The 22,923-nt window shown below is 50.4% G+C and overlaps 2 protein-coding genes across 2 annotated transcripts in view; one reads left to right on the top strand and one right to left on the bottom strand.

The window, feature by feature from the left end:
• Positions 1-3,474: 3,474 nt before the first annotated feature.
• On the top strand, positions 3,475-6,684 carry POMC (proopiomelanocortin; the record flags this gene model as incomplete). Its single annotated transcript, XM_082852042.1, has 2 exons — positions 3,475-3,606; positions 5,891-6,684. 2 exons carry the CDS (start codon positions 3,475-3,477, stop codon positions 6,551-6,553), a joined length of 795 nt encoding a protein of 264 aa, XP_082708168.1. The 3' UTR covers positions 6,554-6,684.
• Positions 6,685-13,071: 6,387 nt separating this feature from the next.
• Positions 13,072-22,923, bottom strand: part of EFR3B (EFR3 homolog B) — a gene marked incomplete at its 3' end in the record, with an annotated part of 45,808 nt that continues 35,956 nt past the window's right edge. The window contains exons 15-21 of the mRNA XM_082852171.1: positions 21,618-21,685; positions 20,377-20,504; positions 19,532-19,623; positions 16,300-16,348; positions 15,005-15,111; positions 13,620-13,669; positions 13,072-13,177 (exon numbers count right to left, since the gene is read on the bottom strand). Coding sequence (XP_082708297.1) covers positions 13,072-13,177; positions 13,620-13,669; positions 15,005-15,111; positions 16,300-16,348; positions 19,532-19,623; positions 20,377-20,504; positions 21,618-21,685 — 600 coding nt within the window. The remainder of the gene's footprint in view (positions 13,178-13,619; positions 13,670-15,004; positions 15,112-16,299; positions 16,349-19,531; positions 19,624-20,376; positions 20,505-21,617; positions 21,686-22,923) is intronic.

Genomic DNA, 22,923 nt, shown 5'->3' with positions numbered 1-22,923 from the left:
CAGACATAGCCTCCTCTACGAAAAGCAGCTGGTGTTAAAAAGAGGTGGCCGGGATGGGAACTGTCCACGGTCCTGAACCACCCCGTCTCTTCCCTCAATAGGACCTCAGAATGGACCTCCTATCTCGCAAACCCTAGACTGCAGGGCAGAAGCGGCCGTGGGAGCCGATGGAAGCCCAGGCAAGATGGAGGCTCAGGCGAGGTGGGTTCCCAGGGAGGGAGAGAGAGTCTGCAGGGCATTTGGATTCCCCAAATTCTTCCTGAATAAATGGTGAGGTGGTGGTTCCCACAGAATGGCTGGAAGGAGCCAAGGAAAGTAAAAGTGTGCATTTGTTCTGTCCATTGTTGAGATATGTACAGACTATGGCTTATGTAATGACTTAATATTCCTTTGACATTCTGTTTTAGGACTTGATACGTGTGTATCATGGTGCAAGGACAAAGCTCGGCGCCTCTGTTCCTCTAATCTTTACAGAGGACATGGCCAGTGTGCAATTTTATACTAACAAACAAAATGTTTTGGGTGGTGCGGGAGGGAGGGACTGGGAGTTTGGGGTTAGCAGATGTAAACTAGTATATACAGGATGGCTAAACAACAAGGTCCTACTGTAGAGCACAGGGAACGATGTTCAGTATCCTGTGATAAACCATAATGAAAAAATACTTTAAAAATAAAATAAAATTTAAAAAAACAAAAAAAGTTTTGTTCAGCTCATAGAGAATTCACCCACACAAATGAATTTCTAATAAGTGTAGTTCTATTATAAAGTTAATGTCAAGATTAGCAAATTCCAAATTTCTACTTATTTTTCCAGGCTTTCAATTATTGGACACTCCCTACTTACAGAAAGCACACTTGACATCTCCCCCTTGCTTTACTGCTTTAAAAAATAACACAATTATTGGACACTCTCTACTTACAGAAAGCACACTTGACAGCTCCCTCTTACTTTAAAAAATAACACAATGTAATATTTGTTTTTTGTTGAAAAATAGAAAATATACAGAAGCAGAAAGAAGACAAGTTGCTTTCAGGGAGCTATCTAACTTTTTAGCAGGAGATTGCAGCTCTGAGAGGGTGGGGAGTGAGAATGTCACCCTGTTGTACACATAGCCAATGGAGCAGGAGAGGAAATGCTCTCTGAGGCTTTTCAGGAAGGTCTGAAATCATGAGGTAAGTTTTTAGAAAATGAAATCATTCCAGGGCTTCCCCGGTGGCGCAGTGGTTGAGAGTCTGCCTGCCGATGCAGGGGACACGGGTTCATGCCCTGGTGCGGGAAGATCCCACATGCCGCGGAGCGGCTGGGCCCGTGAGCCATGGCCGCTGAGCCTGTGCGTCCGGAGCCTGTGCTCCACAACGGGAGAGGCCACAACAGTGAGGGGCCCACGTACCGCAAAAAAAAAAAAAAAAAAAAGAAAATGAAATCATTCCAGAATGGCCAACTTTGAGAAGAACTGAAATATAGTTGAGGGGACTGTCAGACCTGCATGATTTTACTTCCTTCTTTACTAATATGTTATTTTACAGTTGCCCATAGTGATATAAAACTGTCATTTTTCTGCTTCTCTTGTAAACCTAGGCGTTTTTTTCTCACCAAAATGCGTTGTGTGGTCTCAGAGCTTTAACGTAAATTGCCTTGTCCACCAAATTCAGGCTTTGTACTTGAACTGGAGCACCAAAAGTCTACAACAGGAGCAGCCTGTCCCAGGTCTCAACTGGACACCAAGGCTGACCAATGTTCTCCCAGTTGCCCTGAGACGCTGATAGGCTAGGTCATTGGCTGCCAGCACCACCTAATGGCTGCTCTGAAAACACTCAGGCTGTGCTTGGCAACCACTCAGAAGGGAGTCCTTTTGGCTCAGCTTTTGGGGGAAGGAGTGGGGTGGGACAGAGAGAAGGAAGTGGCTTCCTGAAGTAGACAATGAGAGCCAGGGGGAACTTTCACTTCCAGAGCCTTCCCTATAAAAAAGATTTGGCCCATGCTTCCACAAACAGGAGATTTCTTTAGGCAGATATTTTTAAATTAGGAGAGAAAATTAGTCATCCACACCTTAATGTGAATTACCTTTCTTATCTAATTAGGTTTCTTCCTAACAGCTGGCTGAAAAGATCTTCTGAAATCTAAAATGGTTGTGGAGTTGTTGGTGAGCTGATGACAGAACTCAGGGTCATTTCAGAGGGCTGACCTTCATGACAGGGGACAGGGCAGTGTGAAAGCTGGAAAGCTGGGGAAAGAGTCAGATACATGGGGCAAAATGCAGCCTTGACTCTTCCCTCTACTGCATCCTGACCCCTTGAACTCAGCATCTAACCAGAGGTACTTCCTGACTTCTCTGAGAGAGAGTCTTTGGTAGGTGTTCACAATGGGAGGTAATTCCCTTCTGCCCTGTGTGACCATCTCCTTCCCTTTCACACCTACAGCATCTTCAAGTCCAGCTATTTCAGACTACATTTGAGAGACTCATAGAACAAGAGGAGGTCTGACGTATAATGTGTTCAGGAGATGTGTTCAGGAGATGAGCCAGTTTTAAAAGAATGGGTCTGATTTAAACATAAATCTCGGGCTTCCCTGGTGGCGCAGTGGTTGAGAGTCCGCCTGCCGATGCAGGGGACGCGGGTTTGTGCCCCGGTCCGGGAAGATCCCACATGGCCGTGGAGCGGCTGGGTCCGTGAGCCATGGCCGCTGAGCCTGCGCATTTGGAGCCTGTGCTCCGCAACGGGAGAGGCCACAACAGTGAGAGGCCCGCATATCGAAAAAAAAAAGAAAAAAAAATCTCTTCAAAGTTACAGGGGCCTGAGAAATAGTGAGCCCCTGAGTGATGTGTGTACAGGACATCAGATTGGGTCGGCTGAGGTTTTGGCTTAACTGGACAGAGATTTTATTTGCCTTTATTTAAACCTACTATTCATAGGAAACAGGGTTTCTGAGGAATGATAGAATCCTGGTGGAGAGGAGTAGACCATCTCAAGCAGGAGTTTCGGAGTGCTTTGCCTTTCCCAAGTTACTCCTTCGATCTGGAGTGTTAGAACTGTAGTTTCCTGAAGATGGTAAAATAGAAAAGCTCTGTGCTGGATCAGGAGAACTTAGCCTTACCTTGTCATGAACATCTAAGTCATTGTCTCTCCCTGGGCCTTAGTTTCCTCATCTCTCAAATAAGGGGCCAGACCAAATGACCCCTAAAATATCTTCCAGCTCTAACATCCTTTGGGGTCTGATTTTTAACAGGAGATAAAGGAGAAATTGTACATAGTTTCCCCAGGTCCCACTGCCCTCCTCTCTATCCCAACTCACACGACCACCCTGCACACCGCCTGCTCCTTGAGCTTGTCCTCGAAAGGCCTTGAGCTCCACAGATGAGTGTATTGTTAATGTTGGCTCATGGTCCTTTCTGATGAGTGGCCAACATTGTTCTGCTCCTTGCAGGGGTCCCATTAATCTTGTTTGCCTCTGCAGAGCCTCAGCCTGCCTGGAAGATGCCGAGATTGTGCAGCACTTGTTCGGGCGTCCTGCTGCTGACCTTGCTGCTTCAGGCCTCCATGGAGGTACGTGGTTGGTGCCTGGAGAGCAGCCAGTGTCAGGACCTCACCACGGAAACTAACCTGCTGGTATGTGGGCTGTGGTCGCCATCTTGGTTTGGGTATCAGATGGGACTGGGGCTGGGACAGCACAAAGAAAGGGGTATGGGGAAGGGGAAATTCATTCCCAGAGATATGGGTAAGTCATCCAAGGGCAGGAATAGACCTCCAGAGTGAAGTCAGAATTGGGCCAAGGAAGGGAGGAAGCAGCTTCAGGGAGATGGGTCTGGTCCCCAAGTTCTGCTTGATTATCTTTACTTCCTGTCCTGTCTTCTTGTATAGAGACCCACTCCATTTAAGCTATTTAGAGACAGTGCCATTAAAGCAAACAATACTAACAATGATGATAACAATAATTGCTCCCTCAACTGATCCTATACTTCCAATCTTTTAGCCCCCAAATTATTCCTTTTTATTTTATTTTATTTTTTTTTGCGGTACGCGGGCCTCTCACTGCTGCGGCCTCTCCCGTTGTGGAGCACAGGCTCCGGACGCGCAGGCTCAGCGGCCATGGCTCACGGGCCCAGCCGCTCTGCAGCATGTGGGATCTTCCCGGACCGGGACACGAACCCGCGTCCCTTGCACCGGCAGGCGGACTCTCAACCACTGCGCCATCAGGGAAGCCTCAAATTATTCCTTTTTAAATAACCTCATGTCACTTGACATTTCCATTCCATTTTTCTTCCCTTTCTATCTACTACCAGTTACAAAGCCAGGAAGGTAGTACTATAAACCATCTCTAGAGGGAGAAGGAAAAAACCCTTCAGCAGCCTTTCCAGAAGCATATAAAGGCCCTTTTTGCCAGGTTGGAACTCCCTCTAGGTCACCACAGTGTGTGTTTGTGTGTGTGTGTGTTTATATGTGTGTGTGTGTTTATGTGTGTGTGTGCGCGTGTGTGTATTTGTATTGGGAGGCATACATGAGAAACAATACCAAGTCAAGGCAAAAGACACACTGCTGGTGTCTGTGGCTGAGTTCCATCCTTCTGCCTGTACCTGCCTGGTGAGGGTGCAATGCACATCACTACATTCTGTGTATTTTGTCAGTAGAGAAGCTGAGTTTAGGTGAGGAGAGAGACTTTCTCAAAAACAGAGCAGGTTGCATGTGGAATATAAAATAGAAATAAAAAGCCTAGGGAATCCTGTGAGCTCTAGTTCAGAGAGACCCAAGAGACTCTTGATCGGAGACACCCATTGCACAGCCTCTTCCGTTGAGAGCTCACCAGGGAACGAGCTCTGGCCGTGGTCAGAGCCCATGGGTTCCAATCCCAGCTCTGTCACCAATGGGCTGTGGAACCTTGCCAAGTTCCCTTCTCCTCTCTGAGAAATTGGGTGTCATTATGTGTCCAGGGGAGAGGAGTATGAGATAATTTTTGTTTTCCACTCTTAATATTCTGCAGTGTTATAATTCTAAATCCCTGGAGTATGAAATCCCCAACTCAACAGAGTGGGTGCGATCATTCTGTTCCCTCCTTTGTTGTCCCCAGTAACTAAAAACTCAAGGCTGCAGCCCCAAGGTCATTTTCCTAAGCAAATGTGTGCCACAGTTGTCCAGTTATAGGGAGAGGAGATACAGGCTCCATGACCCCTGCAATTGAAATAATTCTTTCTACCCTTCCCTCCAGTCAGAAGGTGACAGGGAAGTGAGACACCTCTTCCCAAAGCTCACTGATTGAGGAAAGTATAGGATCAGCTCAGAAGACTTGAAAGTGCATGCCAGATGGGTGTGGGAAAGTTTGGAGGGAGATGGCTGGGGGAGGGTATGAGGTAGGTTTGCAGACCACTGGGGTAAGGTTGAGGCATTATGGAAAATACAGGCCCTAGAAGCCTGGACTTCTTTTCCCACGTTGGGAGATTCTCTCCCAAATTTCAACCCGATGCCCTTCCCAGACCAAACTGAACCATGTTCATTTATTCAGGATTCACTAAGTGCCAACAACTACCACCCACCTGCCGTTTACTGATGAATTCCTATATATCTGGCTTATAAGGTTTAAGACGTTGACCCTGCCCACAAAGCTAGGGGACAAGTAAACCACCGAGTGGGACAGGATTTTGTTGTAGCTGCCAGGCAGGGGTACCAGGGGACAAACGAGGCGCTGCCCGAGCTGAGTCTCATATGTCCGTGGGTGCCCAGAGGTGGGGTGGGCAGACGTCCTCGGCAAGGAATCCACAGGGCACTGGGGCCGCTTGTGCGGCCCGCACGTGCAGAGGGAGCAGAGGCGCAGGTGCAGCTTGTCGGTGGTGAGGGCGCCGCGGCAGGGGATGGGGGCCGCGGGGCGCGGGGGCCTGACGCGCTCGCCGCTCTCCAGCAGGCGTGCATCCGGGCCTGCAAGCCAGACCTCTCGGCCGAGACGCCCGTGTTCCCCGGCAACGGCGACGAGCAGCCGCTGACCGAGAACCCCCGGAAGTACGTCATGAGCCACTTCCGCTGGGATCGCTTTGGCCGCCGGAACAGCAGCAGCAGCGGCGGCGCGGCCCAGAAGCGCGAGGAGGAGGGGGTGCCGGGGGGCGAAGGCCCGGGACCCCGCGGCGATGGCGCCGAGTCGGGCCCGCGCGAGGACAAGCGCTCCTACTCCATGGAGCACTTCCGCTGGGGCAAGCCGGTGGGCAAGAAGCGGCGCCCCGTGAAGGTGTACCCCAATGGCGCCGAGGACGAGTCGGCCGAGGCCTTCCCCCTTGAGTTCAAAAGGGAGCTGGCCGGGGAGCGGCCCGAGCCGGCGCGCGGCCCCGAGGCCCCGGCCGAGGGCGCAGCCGCCCCGGCCGAGCTGGAGTACGGCCTGGTGGCGGAGGCCGAGGCGGCCGAGAAGGCCGAGAAGAAGGACGAGGGGCCGTATAAGATGGAGCACTTCCGCTGGGGCAGCCCGCCCAAGGACAAGCGCTACGGCGGTTTCATGACCTCCGAGAAGAGCCAGACGCCCCTGGTCACGCTGTTCAAAAACGCCATCATCAAGAACGCCCACAAGAAGGGCCAGTGAGGGCGCAGTGGGCAGGGCTTCTCTCCCTGGGAAGTCGACCCCAAAGCCCCACCTCCTGCCCTCCTGCCGCCTCGCGGCCCGGGTGAGGCCTCGCCCAGGCGGTGATGGCGCCAGGCATTCCACCTTTTAAAGCTGTCTGTAGTTAGGCAATAAAACCTTTCAAGTTTCGCATCCGACTCTGACTTTGAATATAGACTGGGCGAGTAAAATAAAAATGCATAGCCATCAAATAAAGAGCAACACATATTGAAAGAGCGATAGTGGTTTCCATGTGACCAAGTGGTAGTATGTTTCATAGGATATAGTGGGAATGAAAAGAAAATGTATTTCCCACCCGTGACAAATGGGGCTTCAAGGGGTCAAATAGTTTGGATGGTGGCTCAGTATGGCTACATTTCCCACTCTCCATTGGATGGGGAAGGACTGCTCAGCTGGCTGATGTGTCAAGAGGCAGGATTCCTCCAAGTGACCCTGTTTCCCATCCAACTCCATGAGCCAGCGGAAAGCCGATGAAGCCCAACCAAAACTGGGAGGACGCTCTGGGCTCAGGTGGCAAGCTGTGGTAATGCCTCCGTGAATCTAGCCATCTGGGACCTTGGGCAAGTTTCTGAACTTCTCCAAGATTTAGTTCTCTCATCTACTCCTTTTTTCCTTGCTACTGTGAGGGCTACTGTGAGGGTTAATGAGAAAATGGATGGGATCATGTTACCACTGAGAGGCTAAATGTGAGAGCTGAGGGTTGGTATCAGTTCAGATTTGACTGCCTTAGCAGACTACTCGCAGATATTCTCAAACACAGGGTCTCACCCACATACACACACACCCATGGAGACACATCTGTCTAAATACAACACAAAATGCACATGCTTCTTCCAGTCCCTAGGGCTCAAGCCTTGAGGTGTGACTATCTTTTCCTCCTTGTCATGCCCAAGCTCTCTCCTCATGTCCAGCTGCAGCCTTCTCTTCATTCTCAGCGCTCGTGGCTCAGGCCTTAACTATCCTAACAGCTTCCTAACCAACCGGTGCCCTTGTCTCCAGTTGCCTTCTTCCCCAACCCATCGTACACATTCTTCATATTAATGGATACAAAATCTTGCTTTCTCCATATTCCCTAGCTCGACACAAAACAATCGCCCCACTCCCACTCTTCCATCAATTCCAAACTACTGGGCACGGCACACACAAGGGCCCTCGTCCATCAGTTTCACTCTCCTTACCAAACCCCACTTCCCCTGGTCTTCTCACTCTTCTACCATCCTCCTCCACCCTCTGCCTGGAATTCCCCACCTTCCCCCTCCATTTTGAATGTTACCCTTTTTTCAACATGAGCCCAGGCTGAAGTCCACTTCCACTGGGAAAGTTGGGATCTCTTGCAGCTGAACCTGCTCATTTTCAGGGTTTCTGCAGTCAGCCCCTCTGCATTGGGGGGGGGGGGCATGCAGACCAGCTCAGATGGCAAGTTTCTTGCTGCACATGTCTTGTGCTTTTCTCTCAGGGAAACTCTTAAGCTCCACAAGGGCAGAGGCCAGGGGTTGGGCTTCTTTTGTATGTCCCCATGATGTTTTCACAATGTTGGGGCCACTGGTTTGCAGTCACACACATTTACAATTCACAAGAGACTCACAGACACTGACACACAGAGATGCACATCTCCACATCAGTTGCATCAGACATACCAGGGGATGATGCAGATCAAAGCCAGCTGGGGAACGTTTCTGTGTGGCACTTCCATATTTACTCCCATATATATATATTTTTCTTTTTTCCTGCGGTACACGGGCCTCTCACTGCTGTGGCCTCTCCCGTTGCGGAGCACAGGCTCCGGACGCGCAGGCTCAGCGGCCATGGCTCACGGGCCCAGCCGCTCCGCGGCATGTGGGATCTTCCCAGACCAGGGCACGAACCCACGTCCCCTGCATCGGCAGGCGGACTCTCAACCACTGCGCCACCAGGGAAGCCCTACTCCCATATTTTGATGATCTTAGAAGTTCACAATGAAAGAAAACTGGAATGCACCTGGGAAGTCCTGATGGAATCAGAAAGCCAGACTTTTAAGATAAAGTCTCCCTCAATGAGGGTTATAGGAAATGGGGATAGATTCTAGTCACTGTAAAGAAGAAATGGCCCAGGCCTTCCCATCTGAGGATGCTCCTATGCTGGGAATCCTGGGCCTTGTGTTTACATCTTGGTAGCATCCTTTCCCTTACCCTCTTTCCTTTTGAGGCAAGTAAATAATGATAGGCGGGGGTGGCTAAATGTCAGTGATTAATACTGGTGGCATTTTCAGATCCTGTTTGCATCTCAAAAAACCATTTACTTTAAAGAAATCAAATAGACAACCGTGTGGTGACAACATTAACATTTATTTGAAAAGGGCATCATGAAGGCTCATTGGGAAATCACGACTAATAGTCCTAAAGAATAATCTTGCTAAGAGTCCTTCTTCCTACGTTCCACCCCCGCCCCCCCCATCCTCCTTCCTATCCCTTAAACTAATTTGATTCAATGAGTTCAAAATACAGAAAACCGCCACAGGCACTAATTCTGCACTCACATATAAATACGTCAGCTATTATATACATACACTGTCAACTATGAACTACACTATACACACTTGCACGCGCACGGGCACACACACACTCAGCCAGGTCATGAACGTCTAAATGGACACAGACATGTCACAATGTATGTGTAATGCTGCAGCATTTGTGGATTTACAGCTCTGCTCTCCACAGGCCAGAATCAACAGCCATGGAGGAAGAGCTCAAAAGGGGAAAGTGATGGGCTGGGGTCCCAAGGGCTCCTGAAGGAGAAAAGACCTGGTCAACCTGGTTGGTGCTAAAGGAGAGCACGGAAAACAGGCCGCAGAGCCCCCTCCCACAGGCCTGTGTCCCCTCCCCACTGCCCCAGCTGGCAGGCCCCACCAAGACCATCCTTCGGCAGGCTTCAGTCCTAGGCTGGATTTGGGATACGGGGTATTTTAACTAGAAGATTTCTAGGCTTAGCGAGATGAAGAGGCAATACACTGCCCTAAGCCTTCTCCCCAGACATAAGGAAGCTGCCTTGTTTCAGCACAACTGCCTGCCAGGGTCTTTGGGTCTGGAGAAGTGGGCGTGGCCTGCTCAGAGGTGCCCACTTCCCTGTCTACCATCAAACTTAATATTCAGCCTAACAGCTCAGGTCTAGTCTTTTCCCACAGGCCCCAGCTGGCCAGCTGCCATTTCATGGTCATAAAGAGGAACTGGGAGAAATAGTGTCACTTCTCAGTGAGACTCTCTGTACCCAGGTGAGAAGCCCCAGGGACAATGGAATAGCAACTGGAAGGTGTCATGACCCAAGGGCGCCTAGTGAAGCCAGGAGGTCTGGCCTTTGAGGAGTCTAAACAACTGCAAGGCTGTTCTGATCCTTAGGCCAGTTGAAACATATCCTCTGGGACTGAGAACACCCAGGGCAAAGAACAGTGCATCTGGGACCCCTGCACTTCAAGCACTTCAGATGGTCCCAGCCCCACCTTTTCACTGCTCATCCATCTATTCTTATGCTTGAGGCGGAGGGCTGGACAGAGGGGAATGTCTGAGGACTTCTCTCCTTCTTCTTCTGACCCACTCAGGCTACTTCTCTGGGGAGGAGATGTTTAGCAGTCAAGAAATCCCTTCTTTCTACTTTTCAAAAGGAGGAAAATGGGAACAGGCACAGGCCATGGGGGACCACTTTGCAAGGAAAACCGGAAGGAGCCTCCAGGGTCACACTGGGGCTCTCCTCTCATCTGCTTCTTATGCATTTATGTGACTCAACCAAGTTCACTGAAATTCCAAATATATCCATGCTACTGGGTTCTGTCAGCAGAGTGCTAACCGACCCTACCCCTTGCCCACGAGGAAGAGTCTTCAGCAGTTTTGGGGAGTGACTGGCTTGGGTGGCCTTGCTAACTGAAATTCACAACAGAGGGGGGATAGCAAAAAGGGCTGGTTGCTTGACACGGTGCCGCCAGACGCCAGCGGGCTTGGAAGGCAGGAAGAGTGGTGCTAGGCTGAAGGCTGGGGCACCCACCAAACTCTGCTTGCCTTCTCTCCCAGGGCTCGGGAGGGCAGGGGTGGGGTGAAGGAGGCTGCTTAATTTACCAGGTAATTGTTCCAGTTAATGTTCATCATGAACTTTCTGATTCTGAGGCATCTTTGGCCAGAATCCGTATTCTACTCCATGTCAGCAGGCAAGTTAATATTCTACTGAGTGTAAGTTTAAATTGAAACCGAGAAGGAGGGCACTCAAAATGTGGCCATGTCTCCAAAGGAAGCACATCTTTGCTATGTAGTGGTGACACAAAGGAAAAGGTGCTTCAGACAGAGGAAACAGCAGTGAAGTGTATGAAGAATGGGAATCCTGCACCTTGTTTCTTCGATCTGTTCCCAGGGTGGGGATGAGGGAGAGACAGCTGATGGACATGTAGGTCTCTGGTTCTAGTGCTGGTTCTAGAAAGAGGCTCCAGGGAATGACTGCCAAGTCCCAGAACCAGGGCCCCAGGGCAGTGCTCGGGGTGCAGTTGCCATGGGGGTGGACCCTACAGTCAGAGAAGCACTAGAGAGAAACAGGGCTTCGCGTCAAAGCTGAGCAGGGAAGAAAGATGGGAAGATCCAGTGAGGAAAAGACATGTTTGTGGCTCAAGATTTACATTTTCTCTGAAGCTTCTTCCAAAGGTCATTTGTCTTCAAGTTTGTTTCTAGTTATTTTATTTTATTTATTTATTTTTTTCAGTACGCGGGCCTCTCACTGCTGTGGCCTCTCCCGTTGCGGAGCGCAGGCTCCGGACGCGCAGGCTCAGCGGCCATGGCTCACGGGTCCAGCCGCTCCGCGGCATGTGGGATCTTCCTGGACCGGGGCACGAACCCGTGTCCCCTGCATCGGCAGGCGGACTCTCAACCGCTGCGCCACCAGGGAAGCCCTGTTTCTAGTTATTTTAAATTTGGTTTCTTAATAAAGAGATATTAACGTAAAGAGAAATCTCGGTTCATGCCTGTAAAGTTGGGTTGAGTATTAGCCAAAAGCCATAGAGCAGAGCCAAAGGCTGTGGTGGAGGGGCGGGAGCCGGGCCCCCTCGGCCCTGTAGTCATGTAGACCCTCTGGAAGCCACAGGCCCACAGCACAGAGGCAGCAACCAAGGGGGGAAACTATAGGAACGAGGGTCAGGTAGCCCCCACACCCAACAAGATTATTGCACACGCGATAGGAGAGTTCCATGTGTTAAGATTCTCCTAATTTGGACAAATACACCTATCAGCCCTGATAATCAGGCTCTCACAGTGCATCTGTGCAGGGCCACGCACAGAGGTGTGACCCGAGGGTGTCCTGAGAAGACTGCCCTCCCCTTAGCAGAATCAGCCCGCTTCTGACCCCACCCCATGCTGCCGAAAATGGTACCCTCAAAAGGGGTTCCTTTGGGTCAAGAAATCTACTCACCCTCCCTCTTTTCAAGAGCAAATTCTCCAGGAAGGAATCATGTGACTATTCTCACCTTCCTGTGAGTCATATCAGCTCAGAAAAGTTATGGGAAGTCAGACTGGAAAAGAAGAAGGAAAGGGTTCTTCTTGGCCAGAGGGAGCTGCCTCAGGAGGAGGCCCAGGTGAGGTTCTGCCAGAGGCAGCTCACACGGGGAGCCGCAGGAAGAAAAGCATCAAAGAGGGAGAACTCAACTCAGAAATACATCCCTCTGGACAAAGGAGGGGAGATACTACAGAGGGACGCAGACTTGCCCACTTCTGCCCGCTGCTCCTGGACAGGAGGCCGGCCCGTGCTTCTGCTCCCTGGCCCAGCCGGCCAGCCTGGGGACACGGGCTCCCTCTGTCAGCAGCCTGCTGCCGCCCACGGTGTCTCTACCCCAGCTTCCGTTATACAAGCTCAGTATTAATTAACAATAGAAACAATTCACGAAGAGGCAACTGGCAGGGTGAGCAGGGGAGTGGAAAAGACACCAGAGACTTGAAGGCCTTTGGACCCTCAAATGGGGAAGGAGGAGGGGACACTCTGGAGATCAGCGCCCCATCTTCCAGCTCTCACAGGCAACTGCTTTACGGGAGGAGCTGGCCTTGCCTCCTCCTGACTGCAGTCTACGGCTTCCTTTGACCAACTGTGTCTCTCTCTAGTTCCCTCCTGGGGGAATGGCAGCTGCACACCCACCCCCGTGAAAGCCCTGCACTTACTACACTAAGCAGGAGTTTCCTGGGACCTCAGCCTCTCTCTGGAGACCCCCCAATGACTCCTGACCCCAGGATGACACAGAAGAGGAGACAAAGGGCACAGGTAGGATGCTTATTGGCCCCAGCGTGGCCAGATCTCCCTCAGGGAAGACAAAGAGGAAGCAGGGAGGCCGAGAGGGGGGCAGGGGGGCCCAGGGCTCCACCTTGCTTAGCTGTCCAAGGTGCTTTTTCTCTGAGATCCCAGTTAGACCTCCATGGCGTCGGGGTGGGCGTGAAGGCGAGCCCCTCCCTCAGGCCCCACCCCTCCAAGAAGCTGTGTCTTGGAATTCAGTATACGCACAGATCGGGAAACTTCATCTCATAGACGGGGATGGAGTGGCTCTGAGGCTGGCCGTAGGCTGCAGTGATGGTTCCTGATGGGCTTGGTGGGGGCCTGGGACAGAAACACAAGGAGGGGAACGGCATGAGGACGGTTCTGGGGTCCCGCCCCGTGCAGCAGAGCAGCTGATTGAGGTTTCTCTTTGAATAGGGACCAGAGATTAGGTCACTCCGTGGTTCCCAGGTTTCAAGTTGTTCTAGAATCTTCAGCTTGAAGTCAAGCTTTACTGCAGGCTCTACAGCGACTCTGTTGCTCTAGAAAGTACCAGCTCGTGACACTAGGACCCCCGGCTCTTTTCCAGGGTTCACTGAGCTGTCTCTTTCTCCCTTCAGTCTCTGTTTCCTTATCTGGGGAGACTTGGTGGCCGACTCCAGCCCTGGAGACAGAGGCTGGGGGCAGGGAGGGCTGAAGACAGGTGCGAGAGGAGGACTTGCGGGGAGGGGTACCTACACTGGGCCACAGAAGTGGGGATTCCCTGCCCAGGGCTGCCACTTACCGGATGGTGATTTCAAAGATCTGATTGAGTTTGCTCTGCAGCAGTGATGCCTAGACACAAACAGAGGGAAAGTGAGCCGGGGGTTGACTCCCAAGCCCCCCTGCCCACCATGCACTGAAAGTGCTGGGCAGTTGCGGCCTTAGGAAAGAAACCGGTGTGAGCTCGTTTCCAGCACTTATCTGTGGACCCTGGCGGTGGGTTCAGATCAGAAAGAGCCGCCCAGCAAAGGCCTGTCGGGGACAGCACAGAGGCCAGGAACCCCAGGAAGGACTTCAGCCAAAGTTCTGGAAGAGCCCTTAGCTCCTCCAAGTGGGGCAATAGGGCCTGCTGGGCAGAGTCAGGAGGCTCAGAGCTGGTTCCAGCTCTTTCCTTAACTCCCAAGGAGCAGGTGTACAAAGTTGGTGCATTAGGGAAGATGTTCTCTCTGGTCCCTTCCGGCTCCACCTAAGTCCACGTACACAGAGAGTGAGATTGTGCTCAACTCTCAGCTCACAAAATGAGCAGCCTCTGCCTCTCAGGATGGAACTAGAGGTCAGCATAATATAGGCCCAGAAAAATCTATATTATACTTACATGTATTTTTATATATAATTTATGTATTTTTATATATTACTATATATAATTATTATAATATATGAGAAGTTTATGTATATATATTTGAAATATATATAATAGAAAATTACACGTGTTTTTATTGAGAGGAAAAAGTACAATAAAATATAAGTTATTTGTAGACTTTGGATGTTTACAATTATGTTTCATTGTTACGAAGATGGACACTGGGGCTAACAAATCCTGGAATATCATTTTCAAGAAATGTTTGTGCTCTTCCCTTAGCCATCTACTCGTCTTTCTACTCGTCTGGCGCCCTCTCATTCAGATTTCTTTTCCAAGGCCAGGCCGTTCCATTCCACCTGCCGGGGTCCCCCAGTTGGAAGCGGGCCCTCTAGCAAACGCTGGCCATTCTTCCTGTGCCCTGGCCCCTTCCCCCATCACTCCATAATGTGACGACCCTAATGGCAACAAACTGGCAGCGTTGTCATGAGAAGGAGATAAGCTGATACATATAAGATGCTCTGATGAACAGCAAGTGCTATTTCCGTTCCTGCTCTGATGATTATAATTATTATCATCTATCTATTTGGTACAGGAGATCCTGAGGTCAGGGTTTCTCCCTTATATGAAAACTGTGACCTCTGGAGGGGTGTATGACTAATAGCCTTTAGGTTCATGGGAAAACAATGTAGTGACAAGGCACTGTTGGGATCTAAACCCTAATTTCTGGATGACAACAGAACCAGGATCTCCTAGAAACTCAGTCCTGCCCTGGGCCCACATCCAGTGTCCGTTTGATCCCGGGAGGGGCACCGTTACGTCTCACTTACCCGGGCCCCGCAATGCGCTGCAATCTCCTCAAAGGGCGCCTTCTGGAACTTCTCCACCACCTGTCGCCGCCGTTCACGTTCCTGCTCCTCAACAGCCACGCTGTCCACTGCGCCACAGAGAGCCAGGTCAGCCCTCAGGTCCTACCCCAGTGATGCAGTCTGAGATTCCCCCCCCAGATCTCCACTCTGCTGATGAGGGGCAGGGTAGCGTGGAGGGTGCGATGCCATCACTCGGCCCTGGGAGGGCTAGACCCTTTTCTGATTCTGCCTGAGGGCTCAGCCCCCTTCCTTGCCTAAGAGTTTGAAAACTAGTTGAGTGGACCCTTAAGTGGGGCTAAAGCCCCATGTAGTTGCATTGACACTGGGACTCTTAGACGGAAGTTCCTGGAACAGGAAGTACTCTGGGGGGAATATGAAAAGGGACATCAACAGTGGAAAAGCCACAAAAGACAACGAAGAACCCCTATGGTAGAGCGGTCGGAGGCCATTAAGTTTAAGGCTTCTGCGTATTCCTCTTGGTAGCCGAAATGAAAAAAAAAAAAAAAAAAAAGGAAGGGTATGAAATATGTTCATCATGCCCAGTTTAAGAAGGCAGAGCAGTGGGAACATTTAGAAAGTGTACCATCAATGACAACAAAGATAAAGACTTGTTATCAGTTATCAGAAAAATTCTCTAATTCGGGATACTTCATTGCCCAATCATCTAGACGCATTTTAAATGCATTTTAAAATCTATTGCCATTATTAAATAAATATTAATAGGATTTGTTCTTAATGGCTTTCACTAAGAACTTTTTCAACTTTTTCTTTTATATCACACTCCACCAAAAAATTGTCAAGGTATTTATACAAATTAAAATTGCAGGTGGGAGGGAGGGAGACGCAAGAGGGAAGAGACATGGGAACATATGTATAACTGATTCACTTTGTTATAAACCAGAAACTAACACACCATTGTAAAGCAATTATACTCCAATAAAGATGTTAAAAAAATTAAAAATAAAATTGCTTTTTACTTGTCTGATTGGCTGTAATCCTCAACTGACCACTTTTAATGGCAGCAGTCAGTAGAAAAAGGGTTCCTGGCATAGGACATGGACACCCCCCCAACCCGTTAAGAGAGGGGGACTTTTAATTGCAGCTTCAGTAGTTGTGAAGAGTTTAGAGGAAGCCACCAGCCTCTCCCCTCACACCTGTGTGAATCACACTTGCGAGGGCAGCAGACAGCTGCGCACACCCACACACCTCTCCAGGACCCAGCCCTGTGATCCCCTCCCTGGGGGGCTCCCACTTACCAATGGCCTTCTTCAGCGTCTCATAGGTGATCTCCTCGGCAGGCACGCGCTGAGGGAGAGGGAACAGAAGTGCTCAGAAAGGGGGAGGGGGGAGCGGGGGGTGGGGAGGCAGCCTTGGCTTCCTCAGTTACCTGGCAGCCACTTCACTTCTCAGAAGAATGTCCTGAAGGGAGAAACTCCCTGAGGACACCCACATTCTCACTAGGGTCTCTGGAAGCTGCCTGAGCAGGCACAGAGCCTCCAACTGAAGGAGAGCAGGGAGAGAGAGAGGAGGGGAGGCTACTGCCTCATCAGTCACAAGTCTGGCCTGAAAGAACTCACCGGCCCCTCCCCCCTCGCCCCCCAGCGGGTCCCGTTAAGCTCCCTGGGAAGAAAACACTGTAATTCAAACACATCTTCAGAGAACTTAACCGAAAATATTCGAAACAAGAGAAGGCAGTTAGCAAATATAATCTCATATGAAAATTTCAAGAACTAACATTTTTTTTTTTTTTTGCGGTACGCGGGCCTCTCACTGTTGTGGCCTCTCCCGTTGCAGAGCACAGGCTCCGGACGCGCAGGCTCAGCGGCCATGGCTCACGGGCCCAGCAACTCCGCGGCATGTGGGATCTTCCCGGACCGGGGCACGAACCCGCGTCCCCTGCCTCGTCAGGCGGACTCCTAACCACTGCGCCACCAGGGAAGCCCCTGACTAACATTTTTGAAGACTTCTGATATTAAATTATCCACCAAGGTGATGTGAGTATTCAGTAAAGGTAAGGCATACTGAGGTTGGTCCAAGGACCTGGGTCACAGGATCTCAGTGTCCTGGGAACCCATAAAAGGAGGTGGAAAATAATAAAACCCAAAGAAGGGTGTTCTATGGATGTGTGGCCTTAGGTCAGATGCTGAAAATTGTGAAGGAGTTTGGACTAAATTCCAGGAATTCCCCCCTAGACTGTGAGCTCCTTGAAGCAAGACCCATGATTTATTCATATTCTATTAGTTAAATGTAATATTACATGAACGAGGCAGACACAGGAGAGAATGATTTCATTGATATAAAGCTCAAGAAGTGACATAAGTTGGGCTAGTGGCTCCCTCTGGGGAGGGGGTGCAGAGGCAGGGCTCCTGGAGGACAACATTTTAGTCCCTGATCTGGGTGAGTGCATCAGTATATCCACGTTATACACTCAGACAATGCACTGAGCTTGGAATTCCATAAATGCTTGTTCGAGTAGGAATGGACAGAGTTGTAGGTCTGGGATAAAGTCATCCAACAAATATTAAGTGAGCACCAATTATGTGTAGGATTCTTGGCTAGTCACTTAGTTGAAATTGCAAAATGTATTACTATAGGAATGACACGCAAGAGAGCGCTATCATTCACTCTGAAGATTCATTCACTGTGAAGGTTCATCCTCTGTAGGTCTGTCTATCCACCCATCCATCCATCCATCCATCCGTCCATCCATCCATCCATCCACTGTCAGCACTGACCAACATCAGATATTCACGGGTAAAGTGATAGGAAACCATGTGGTGGTGGGAGAAAAAGGAAGACAGGTCACTGGGTAAAGGCAGGCAGAGAGGAGCTGATGGAGGAGATGGACCACAGGCTGGATGTTGATGAATGGGCGATTCAAGAACGTAGAGGTGGAGAGGAAGGGTGATTCCAACATGGGATTCCACACTAGCAAAGACATGGAGGTGAATGAGATAGCATGGGGGAGACTGAGAGCAGACCAGCCAGAGAGGAGGGGAGATGAAATGAAATGGGAGGGCATCCCTGACTACAAATGGCTCTGAATGCCAGGCACTGGGTTTGGAATTTGACCAAACCAGCATTTATTGATCACCTGTTATGAGGCTGGCATTTGAGGCTACAGGGAGTTACCGTGAGATTCTGGAGGGGGGGGGGCAAGGTGGGCTGGAAGTGGAAAGAAGTACAGCACGGCAGAAGGGTGGAGGCTCCCACACCCCTGCTTCCGATACCAAGCCATCCCCGGGCTAAGCTGACTCTCTGAGGGGGAGGAACCCATGATGCTGACCGAGGGGCCATGAGGGAGCAGGCAGCTGTGTACCCAGGTGAGCATTTCCCTTCCTTCTTCTGCTTCACTTTACTTATCAATTCCTGAGGGTCTCTCAACTCTCGGGAAGGAAGAATTACAACTATTGAGGGGATAGCAGTCAACTCACGCTGTGCTCCTAACACGTGAGGTTCCCATCCCTGCAGAGCTGGAAGGGCCTTGGAGGACACCTGGCTCAACCTCATGTTGCTTCTCCAATTAGCCTGAGTCAGAGCTTCCTTCCTTCCATGGGAAGGTTCCAGACAAGTTTGGAGAAGCCCTGCCCTGGAGGTCTGCCCTAGTAACCGAGGAGCTGTTGGAATGGCTGAGGGCACAGTTAGGGGGAGGCTTGACCTTTACCCCACTGACTTCTCCTTGCTCCAGGCCCATCTGGGGAAAGGCTGGGCATCCAGGCTGTCCTTCACAGCTACTCCAGGCTGTCCATGCCCAGGGATCTCACAAGTCTCCTTGTCCCAGTCCCACCCAGATGTGCATCCTCCCTGCTTCTTGCTAAGGTTCCCCTGCGTCTCTGTCTCCATTAACTCCCTTAATTGGCAGAGTTACCATTTAAAACAAGGGTACCGCATCCTGAGGCTTCAGTTCCCTCGGGATGCCTTTCTCCCTCCTCACTGCCCCGCCCACATTTCTTTTTCATTTTAGTGAGTAAATTTGGTATTTCCACTAAAATTCTTTATTCCCCCTTACTTGTGGGCACACCTTCTTTATTTTCTGAGGTAGAAGCACTACCGCGCCAAAAAAAAAAAAAAAAAAAGCATTTTTCTTGACATATCTGGAAGAAACATTGTAAAAGCTATTCTTGCCCTCATCTTTTCTGTGAGGCCTTCCAATTTCCAACATGGAGCACGTCCGCCTCCATCATGAATAGGGAATGACTACCAGCAAGGCTTTGAAGACTGACTTTTATAACATGCTCATGGGAGTGTACGGGGTGGGGGGGATTCGGTAATGTTTTCCAGATGGAAATGTCTAGGATACATATGATGAGAGTCAGTAAGAAAACAGGACTTACTTGAGAAATTTACTTTCTGTGCAACTTTAAATGTGTGGGGTGGCTAAGGGAGTCTAGATCGTGGAGTGTCTGACCACCTAGGAGGTAGGAAGAGGCCCCTCCCGGGAGGACGCTGAGCTTCACCAGGACAGTGGATCAAGAATGAGACGCTCACCTCCTCCTTCTCTGGGCTGTTCCTCGATTCTACCTCCACCTGCAGGGAAATGGTTTCTCCAATGCTCTTCCTCTTGGATAAGCGATCCTCATCTGGGAAAGGAGGACAGAGAAGCTAGAGTCCCCAGCCCCTGCAGAGCAAGCCGGGATCATGCCTCCAGCACCATCTCCCAACCCCCCTGCCTTTGCCTGGTCCACAGTCCTTGGAGGGCTCAGAGGGAGTTTATACGCTGGGGCTACAGCTGGAGTTTATGGAGGGCTGCGGGCCTTCACCGCCCATCTTAGGGCGGTGAGTTTTGCTTTTTAGGGCTAAGATTTTGAAATTCCTGATGAGCACAAAGAAGCCGCTTATGACCAGAAAGCCTATCTCAACTTTCACAAGGGTCATCTGCTAACAGCACCAGCGGCTGTCATTTGCGTAGCATTTCCTACTACGGGCATCTGCCTCTACCCTCTAAGGCAGGTATTGCTAATATCCCTATTTTACAGTCAAGGCAACTGAGACTCAGGGATGCCAAGGGACTCGTCTAAGATTCTTCAGGAAGTAAGCTACAGAGAACTGGGTCTCAGACTCCACAGCCCATGTGTGCTCTTTCCGGCACCGTGGGGTCTCTCCCACGCACAGGCCAGGCCATCCCGTGGGCCAGTTACTCCCAAGGACCCTGCACTGAAGAGGAGGGGTGGGAAAGTCAAGGATCTCACCATGGATTTCCAGTGTCTTTCAGCTCTTGTGTGACATCTAAGGTGCCATGGAAGGTGACCGAAGGACTCACAAGTCCCTTCCTTTCAGGCCCTGGCCAAGAAAAGCCAGAGGCAGGCTCGGAAGTCCTCAAGCAGGGCTCCTACCTGTCAGCTGAGGGATGTAGGGCAGGCAGAGCCTGTCTGCATTGTAACCACTGCCCCCCAGGACCTCACTGATGTTGCTCTGGCGGAAGAGAAGCTCAATCACCACTCCATCGACGTTTTGAGACAGCCTGGGAGACAAAGGAGGGAAGAGGCAGATGAGAACCATGGGGGACTAGAATGATTTCCTGATGACCTTCCTTATGTTTTTTTTTTTCTTTTTTTCTTTTGCGGTACGCGGGCCTCTCACTGTTGCGGCCTCTCCCGTTGCAGAGCACAGGCTCCGGACGCGCAGGCTCAGCGGCCATGGCTTACGGGCCCAGCCGCTCCGCGGCATGTGGGATCTTCCCGGACCGGGGCACGAACCCGTGTCCCCTGCATCGGCAGGCGGACTCTCAACCACTGCACCATCAGGAAAGCCTGACCTTCCTTATTTTAAAAGTAATCCTCAAGGCAGTTCCCCGGTGGCCTAGTGGTTAGGATTCCCGGCTTTTACTGCCGTGGCCTGGGCTCAATCCCTGGTCGGGGAACTGAGATCCCTCAAGCCACGCAGCAAGGCTGGAAAAAAAAAAGTAACACTCATTATACAAAAGTGACAGAGGAGCAAAAGGATAAAAAGCCACCTACAGTCCCACTTTCCGCATTCAGATTTTGTGCAGAGTCCCTCAGTCACACACATTTTTGCACACACACAGACATGCCCACGGCCCCCACTGTCCTGTTCTAGGATCTATTTTATTCACCTATTATACAGTGAATATCTCACATGAACTATTCTTTAAAAACACTTTGGATGGGCTACCAGTTGTCTAGGGGGTGGATGGGCCACCATTTATAAAGCCATCCTCTATTGTGGGATATTTTGGTTTTTTCAGAATATCTTTCCCTTGAGTCCCTCTGATGCTGAGGTGATGTTGGCCCACGCTGCAGGCTGAGAAGGCCACTTGGATTGGCGGCACTGTCTTGTCAGGAAGGACTCCTCCAGGATTTGTTCCCATGGGCTTGGTCAAAGTTCCCAGAGGCTGCATGCAGCCCGTATTCTACGGTACAACACACTGAGATGGCTCAAGGCATGAATTATGGTCAGGTGAGGGGATCACACTTGACCCAGGACTTCTGGGTCATAGGCATAAGGTCCACTTGCTGCCCTTGAGCCCATAGAAGCCCAAGTCCCTGGCCTCAGACCATCCACTTCCTTGCTCAGCTGCTTGGGTTGTCCTTGAGCACGTCCTCAGTGTTCTCACCTGGGCCTCTCCACAAACACGTCCTCAGGGAGCATGTACGGAGCCTCTTTCTTCCTGCTCTCTATCACCTGAGGTTTGGGAGGAATCGTGAGAAAAGCTGGGTTCAGCAGGGAGAGGGAAATCCAAACAGGCCAGTGAAAGAGTTCCCACTCCCCTGAGCACTTCCTCCCTCCCACGAACCCCCTGGAAGAGCACCCATGGCTGGGCTTCTGAGGGAGAAACTCAGACCAACAGGGACCTCAGGGCAGCCTGTGAAGCCCAGGAGGACTGCTCAGGCTGTCTCCAGTGACACACATGCATTAAGTGTCCTCCAAAGGCGGGGGACTTAGCTCCCAAGAGAGTTCAGTTTCTTGCTCCTGTGTCCTATTCCTGTTTTCTGTTTAAATGCAAAAAAGGGAGCATAGGTCCCACTGTTCCCCCAAACCCAGGTGCACTGCAAAAACACCCTGATGGAGAGTGACATGGTGAGTTTCCCTCAGCATCCTTTGCAAATTTTTGACAAGAAAGCTGACAGTTATTAAGATGCTGAGAAGTGGGAGGACGCTTGGCATGAAAGTATGTGCAGGAGGTGAGGAAGCCACGATGCTACTATTTTTACTGAAGAGGATGTGGGGGCATCGCCTTTCCTGCCCTCCTGGATCAGCCCAAGGCTGGGAAGGTCCTGCCTCATTCAGGGTGGTCTCTGGCACAGCAATACAGCACCTTCCTCCATGCCCACAGCCAGCCCAGGCCAGCTGAGACCTGAGCTTTCTTGTTTAGTTTTATTTTGTTTTGCTAGTGTATTTTAAAGTTAATCCTACGTATTATATCATTCTACCTATACATAGTTCAGTATGTCTTAAAATGCCTTTTTGCAACAACTGAGAACATTTGATTATAGACTGGGTATAAGGTAATACCAAGGCATAACCGATAATTTAATTAGGCATGTAAATAGCATAGCAATTAGGTAGAAAGGTGTCCATAATTTTTTGGACACACACTGATATATGCAGAGGTGAAACGACATGATAGTCAAGGTTTGTCTGAACACATTTCAGCAAAGAAAAAGAAAAGGAGACAGATGAAGCAAATGTGGACGAATCTTCATAACTGTTTAGTTCGTGTGACAGCTGTGCAGATGTTCACTGCCCTACTCATATTGCTTTCGTGATATTTGAAAATTTTCATAACAAAAACTTTCCTTAAAGTAGCTTTAGTCCCAGATGACCTGAGAGATGTGGGTATGTGCGCTTCCGGGAGTGGGGGGAGTATAGAGGGGCCGGAAGTAGAGGAGGGCAGGTAGCAGGTTGGGAAGGGGTACAGG

This window comes from Leucopleurus acutus, assembly GCF_964270905.1.
Source record: "Leucopleurus acutus genome assembly, chromosome: 12".
NCBI classification, from domain to species: Eukaryota; Metazoa; Chordata; class Mammalia; order Artiodactyla; family Delphinidae; genus Leucopleurus; species Leucopleurus acutus.
This window is presented reverse-complemented; position numbering and strand designations above follow the sequence as displayed.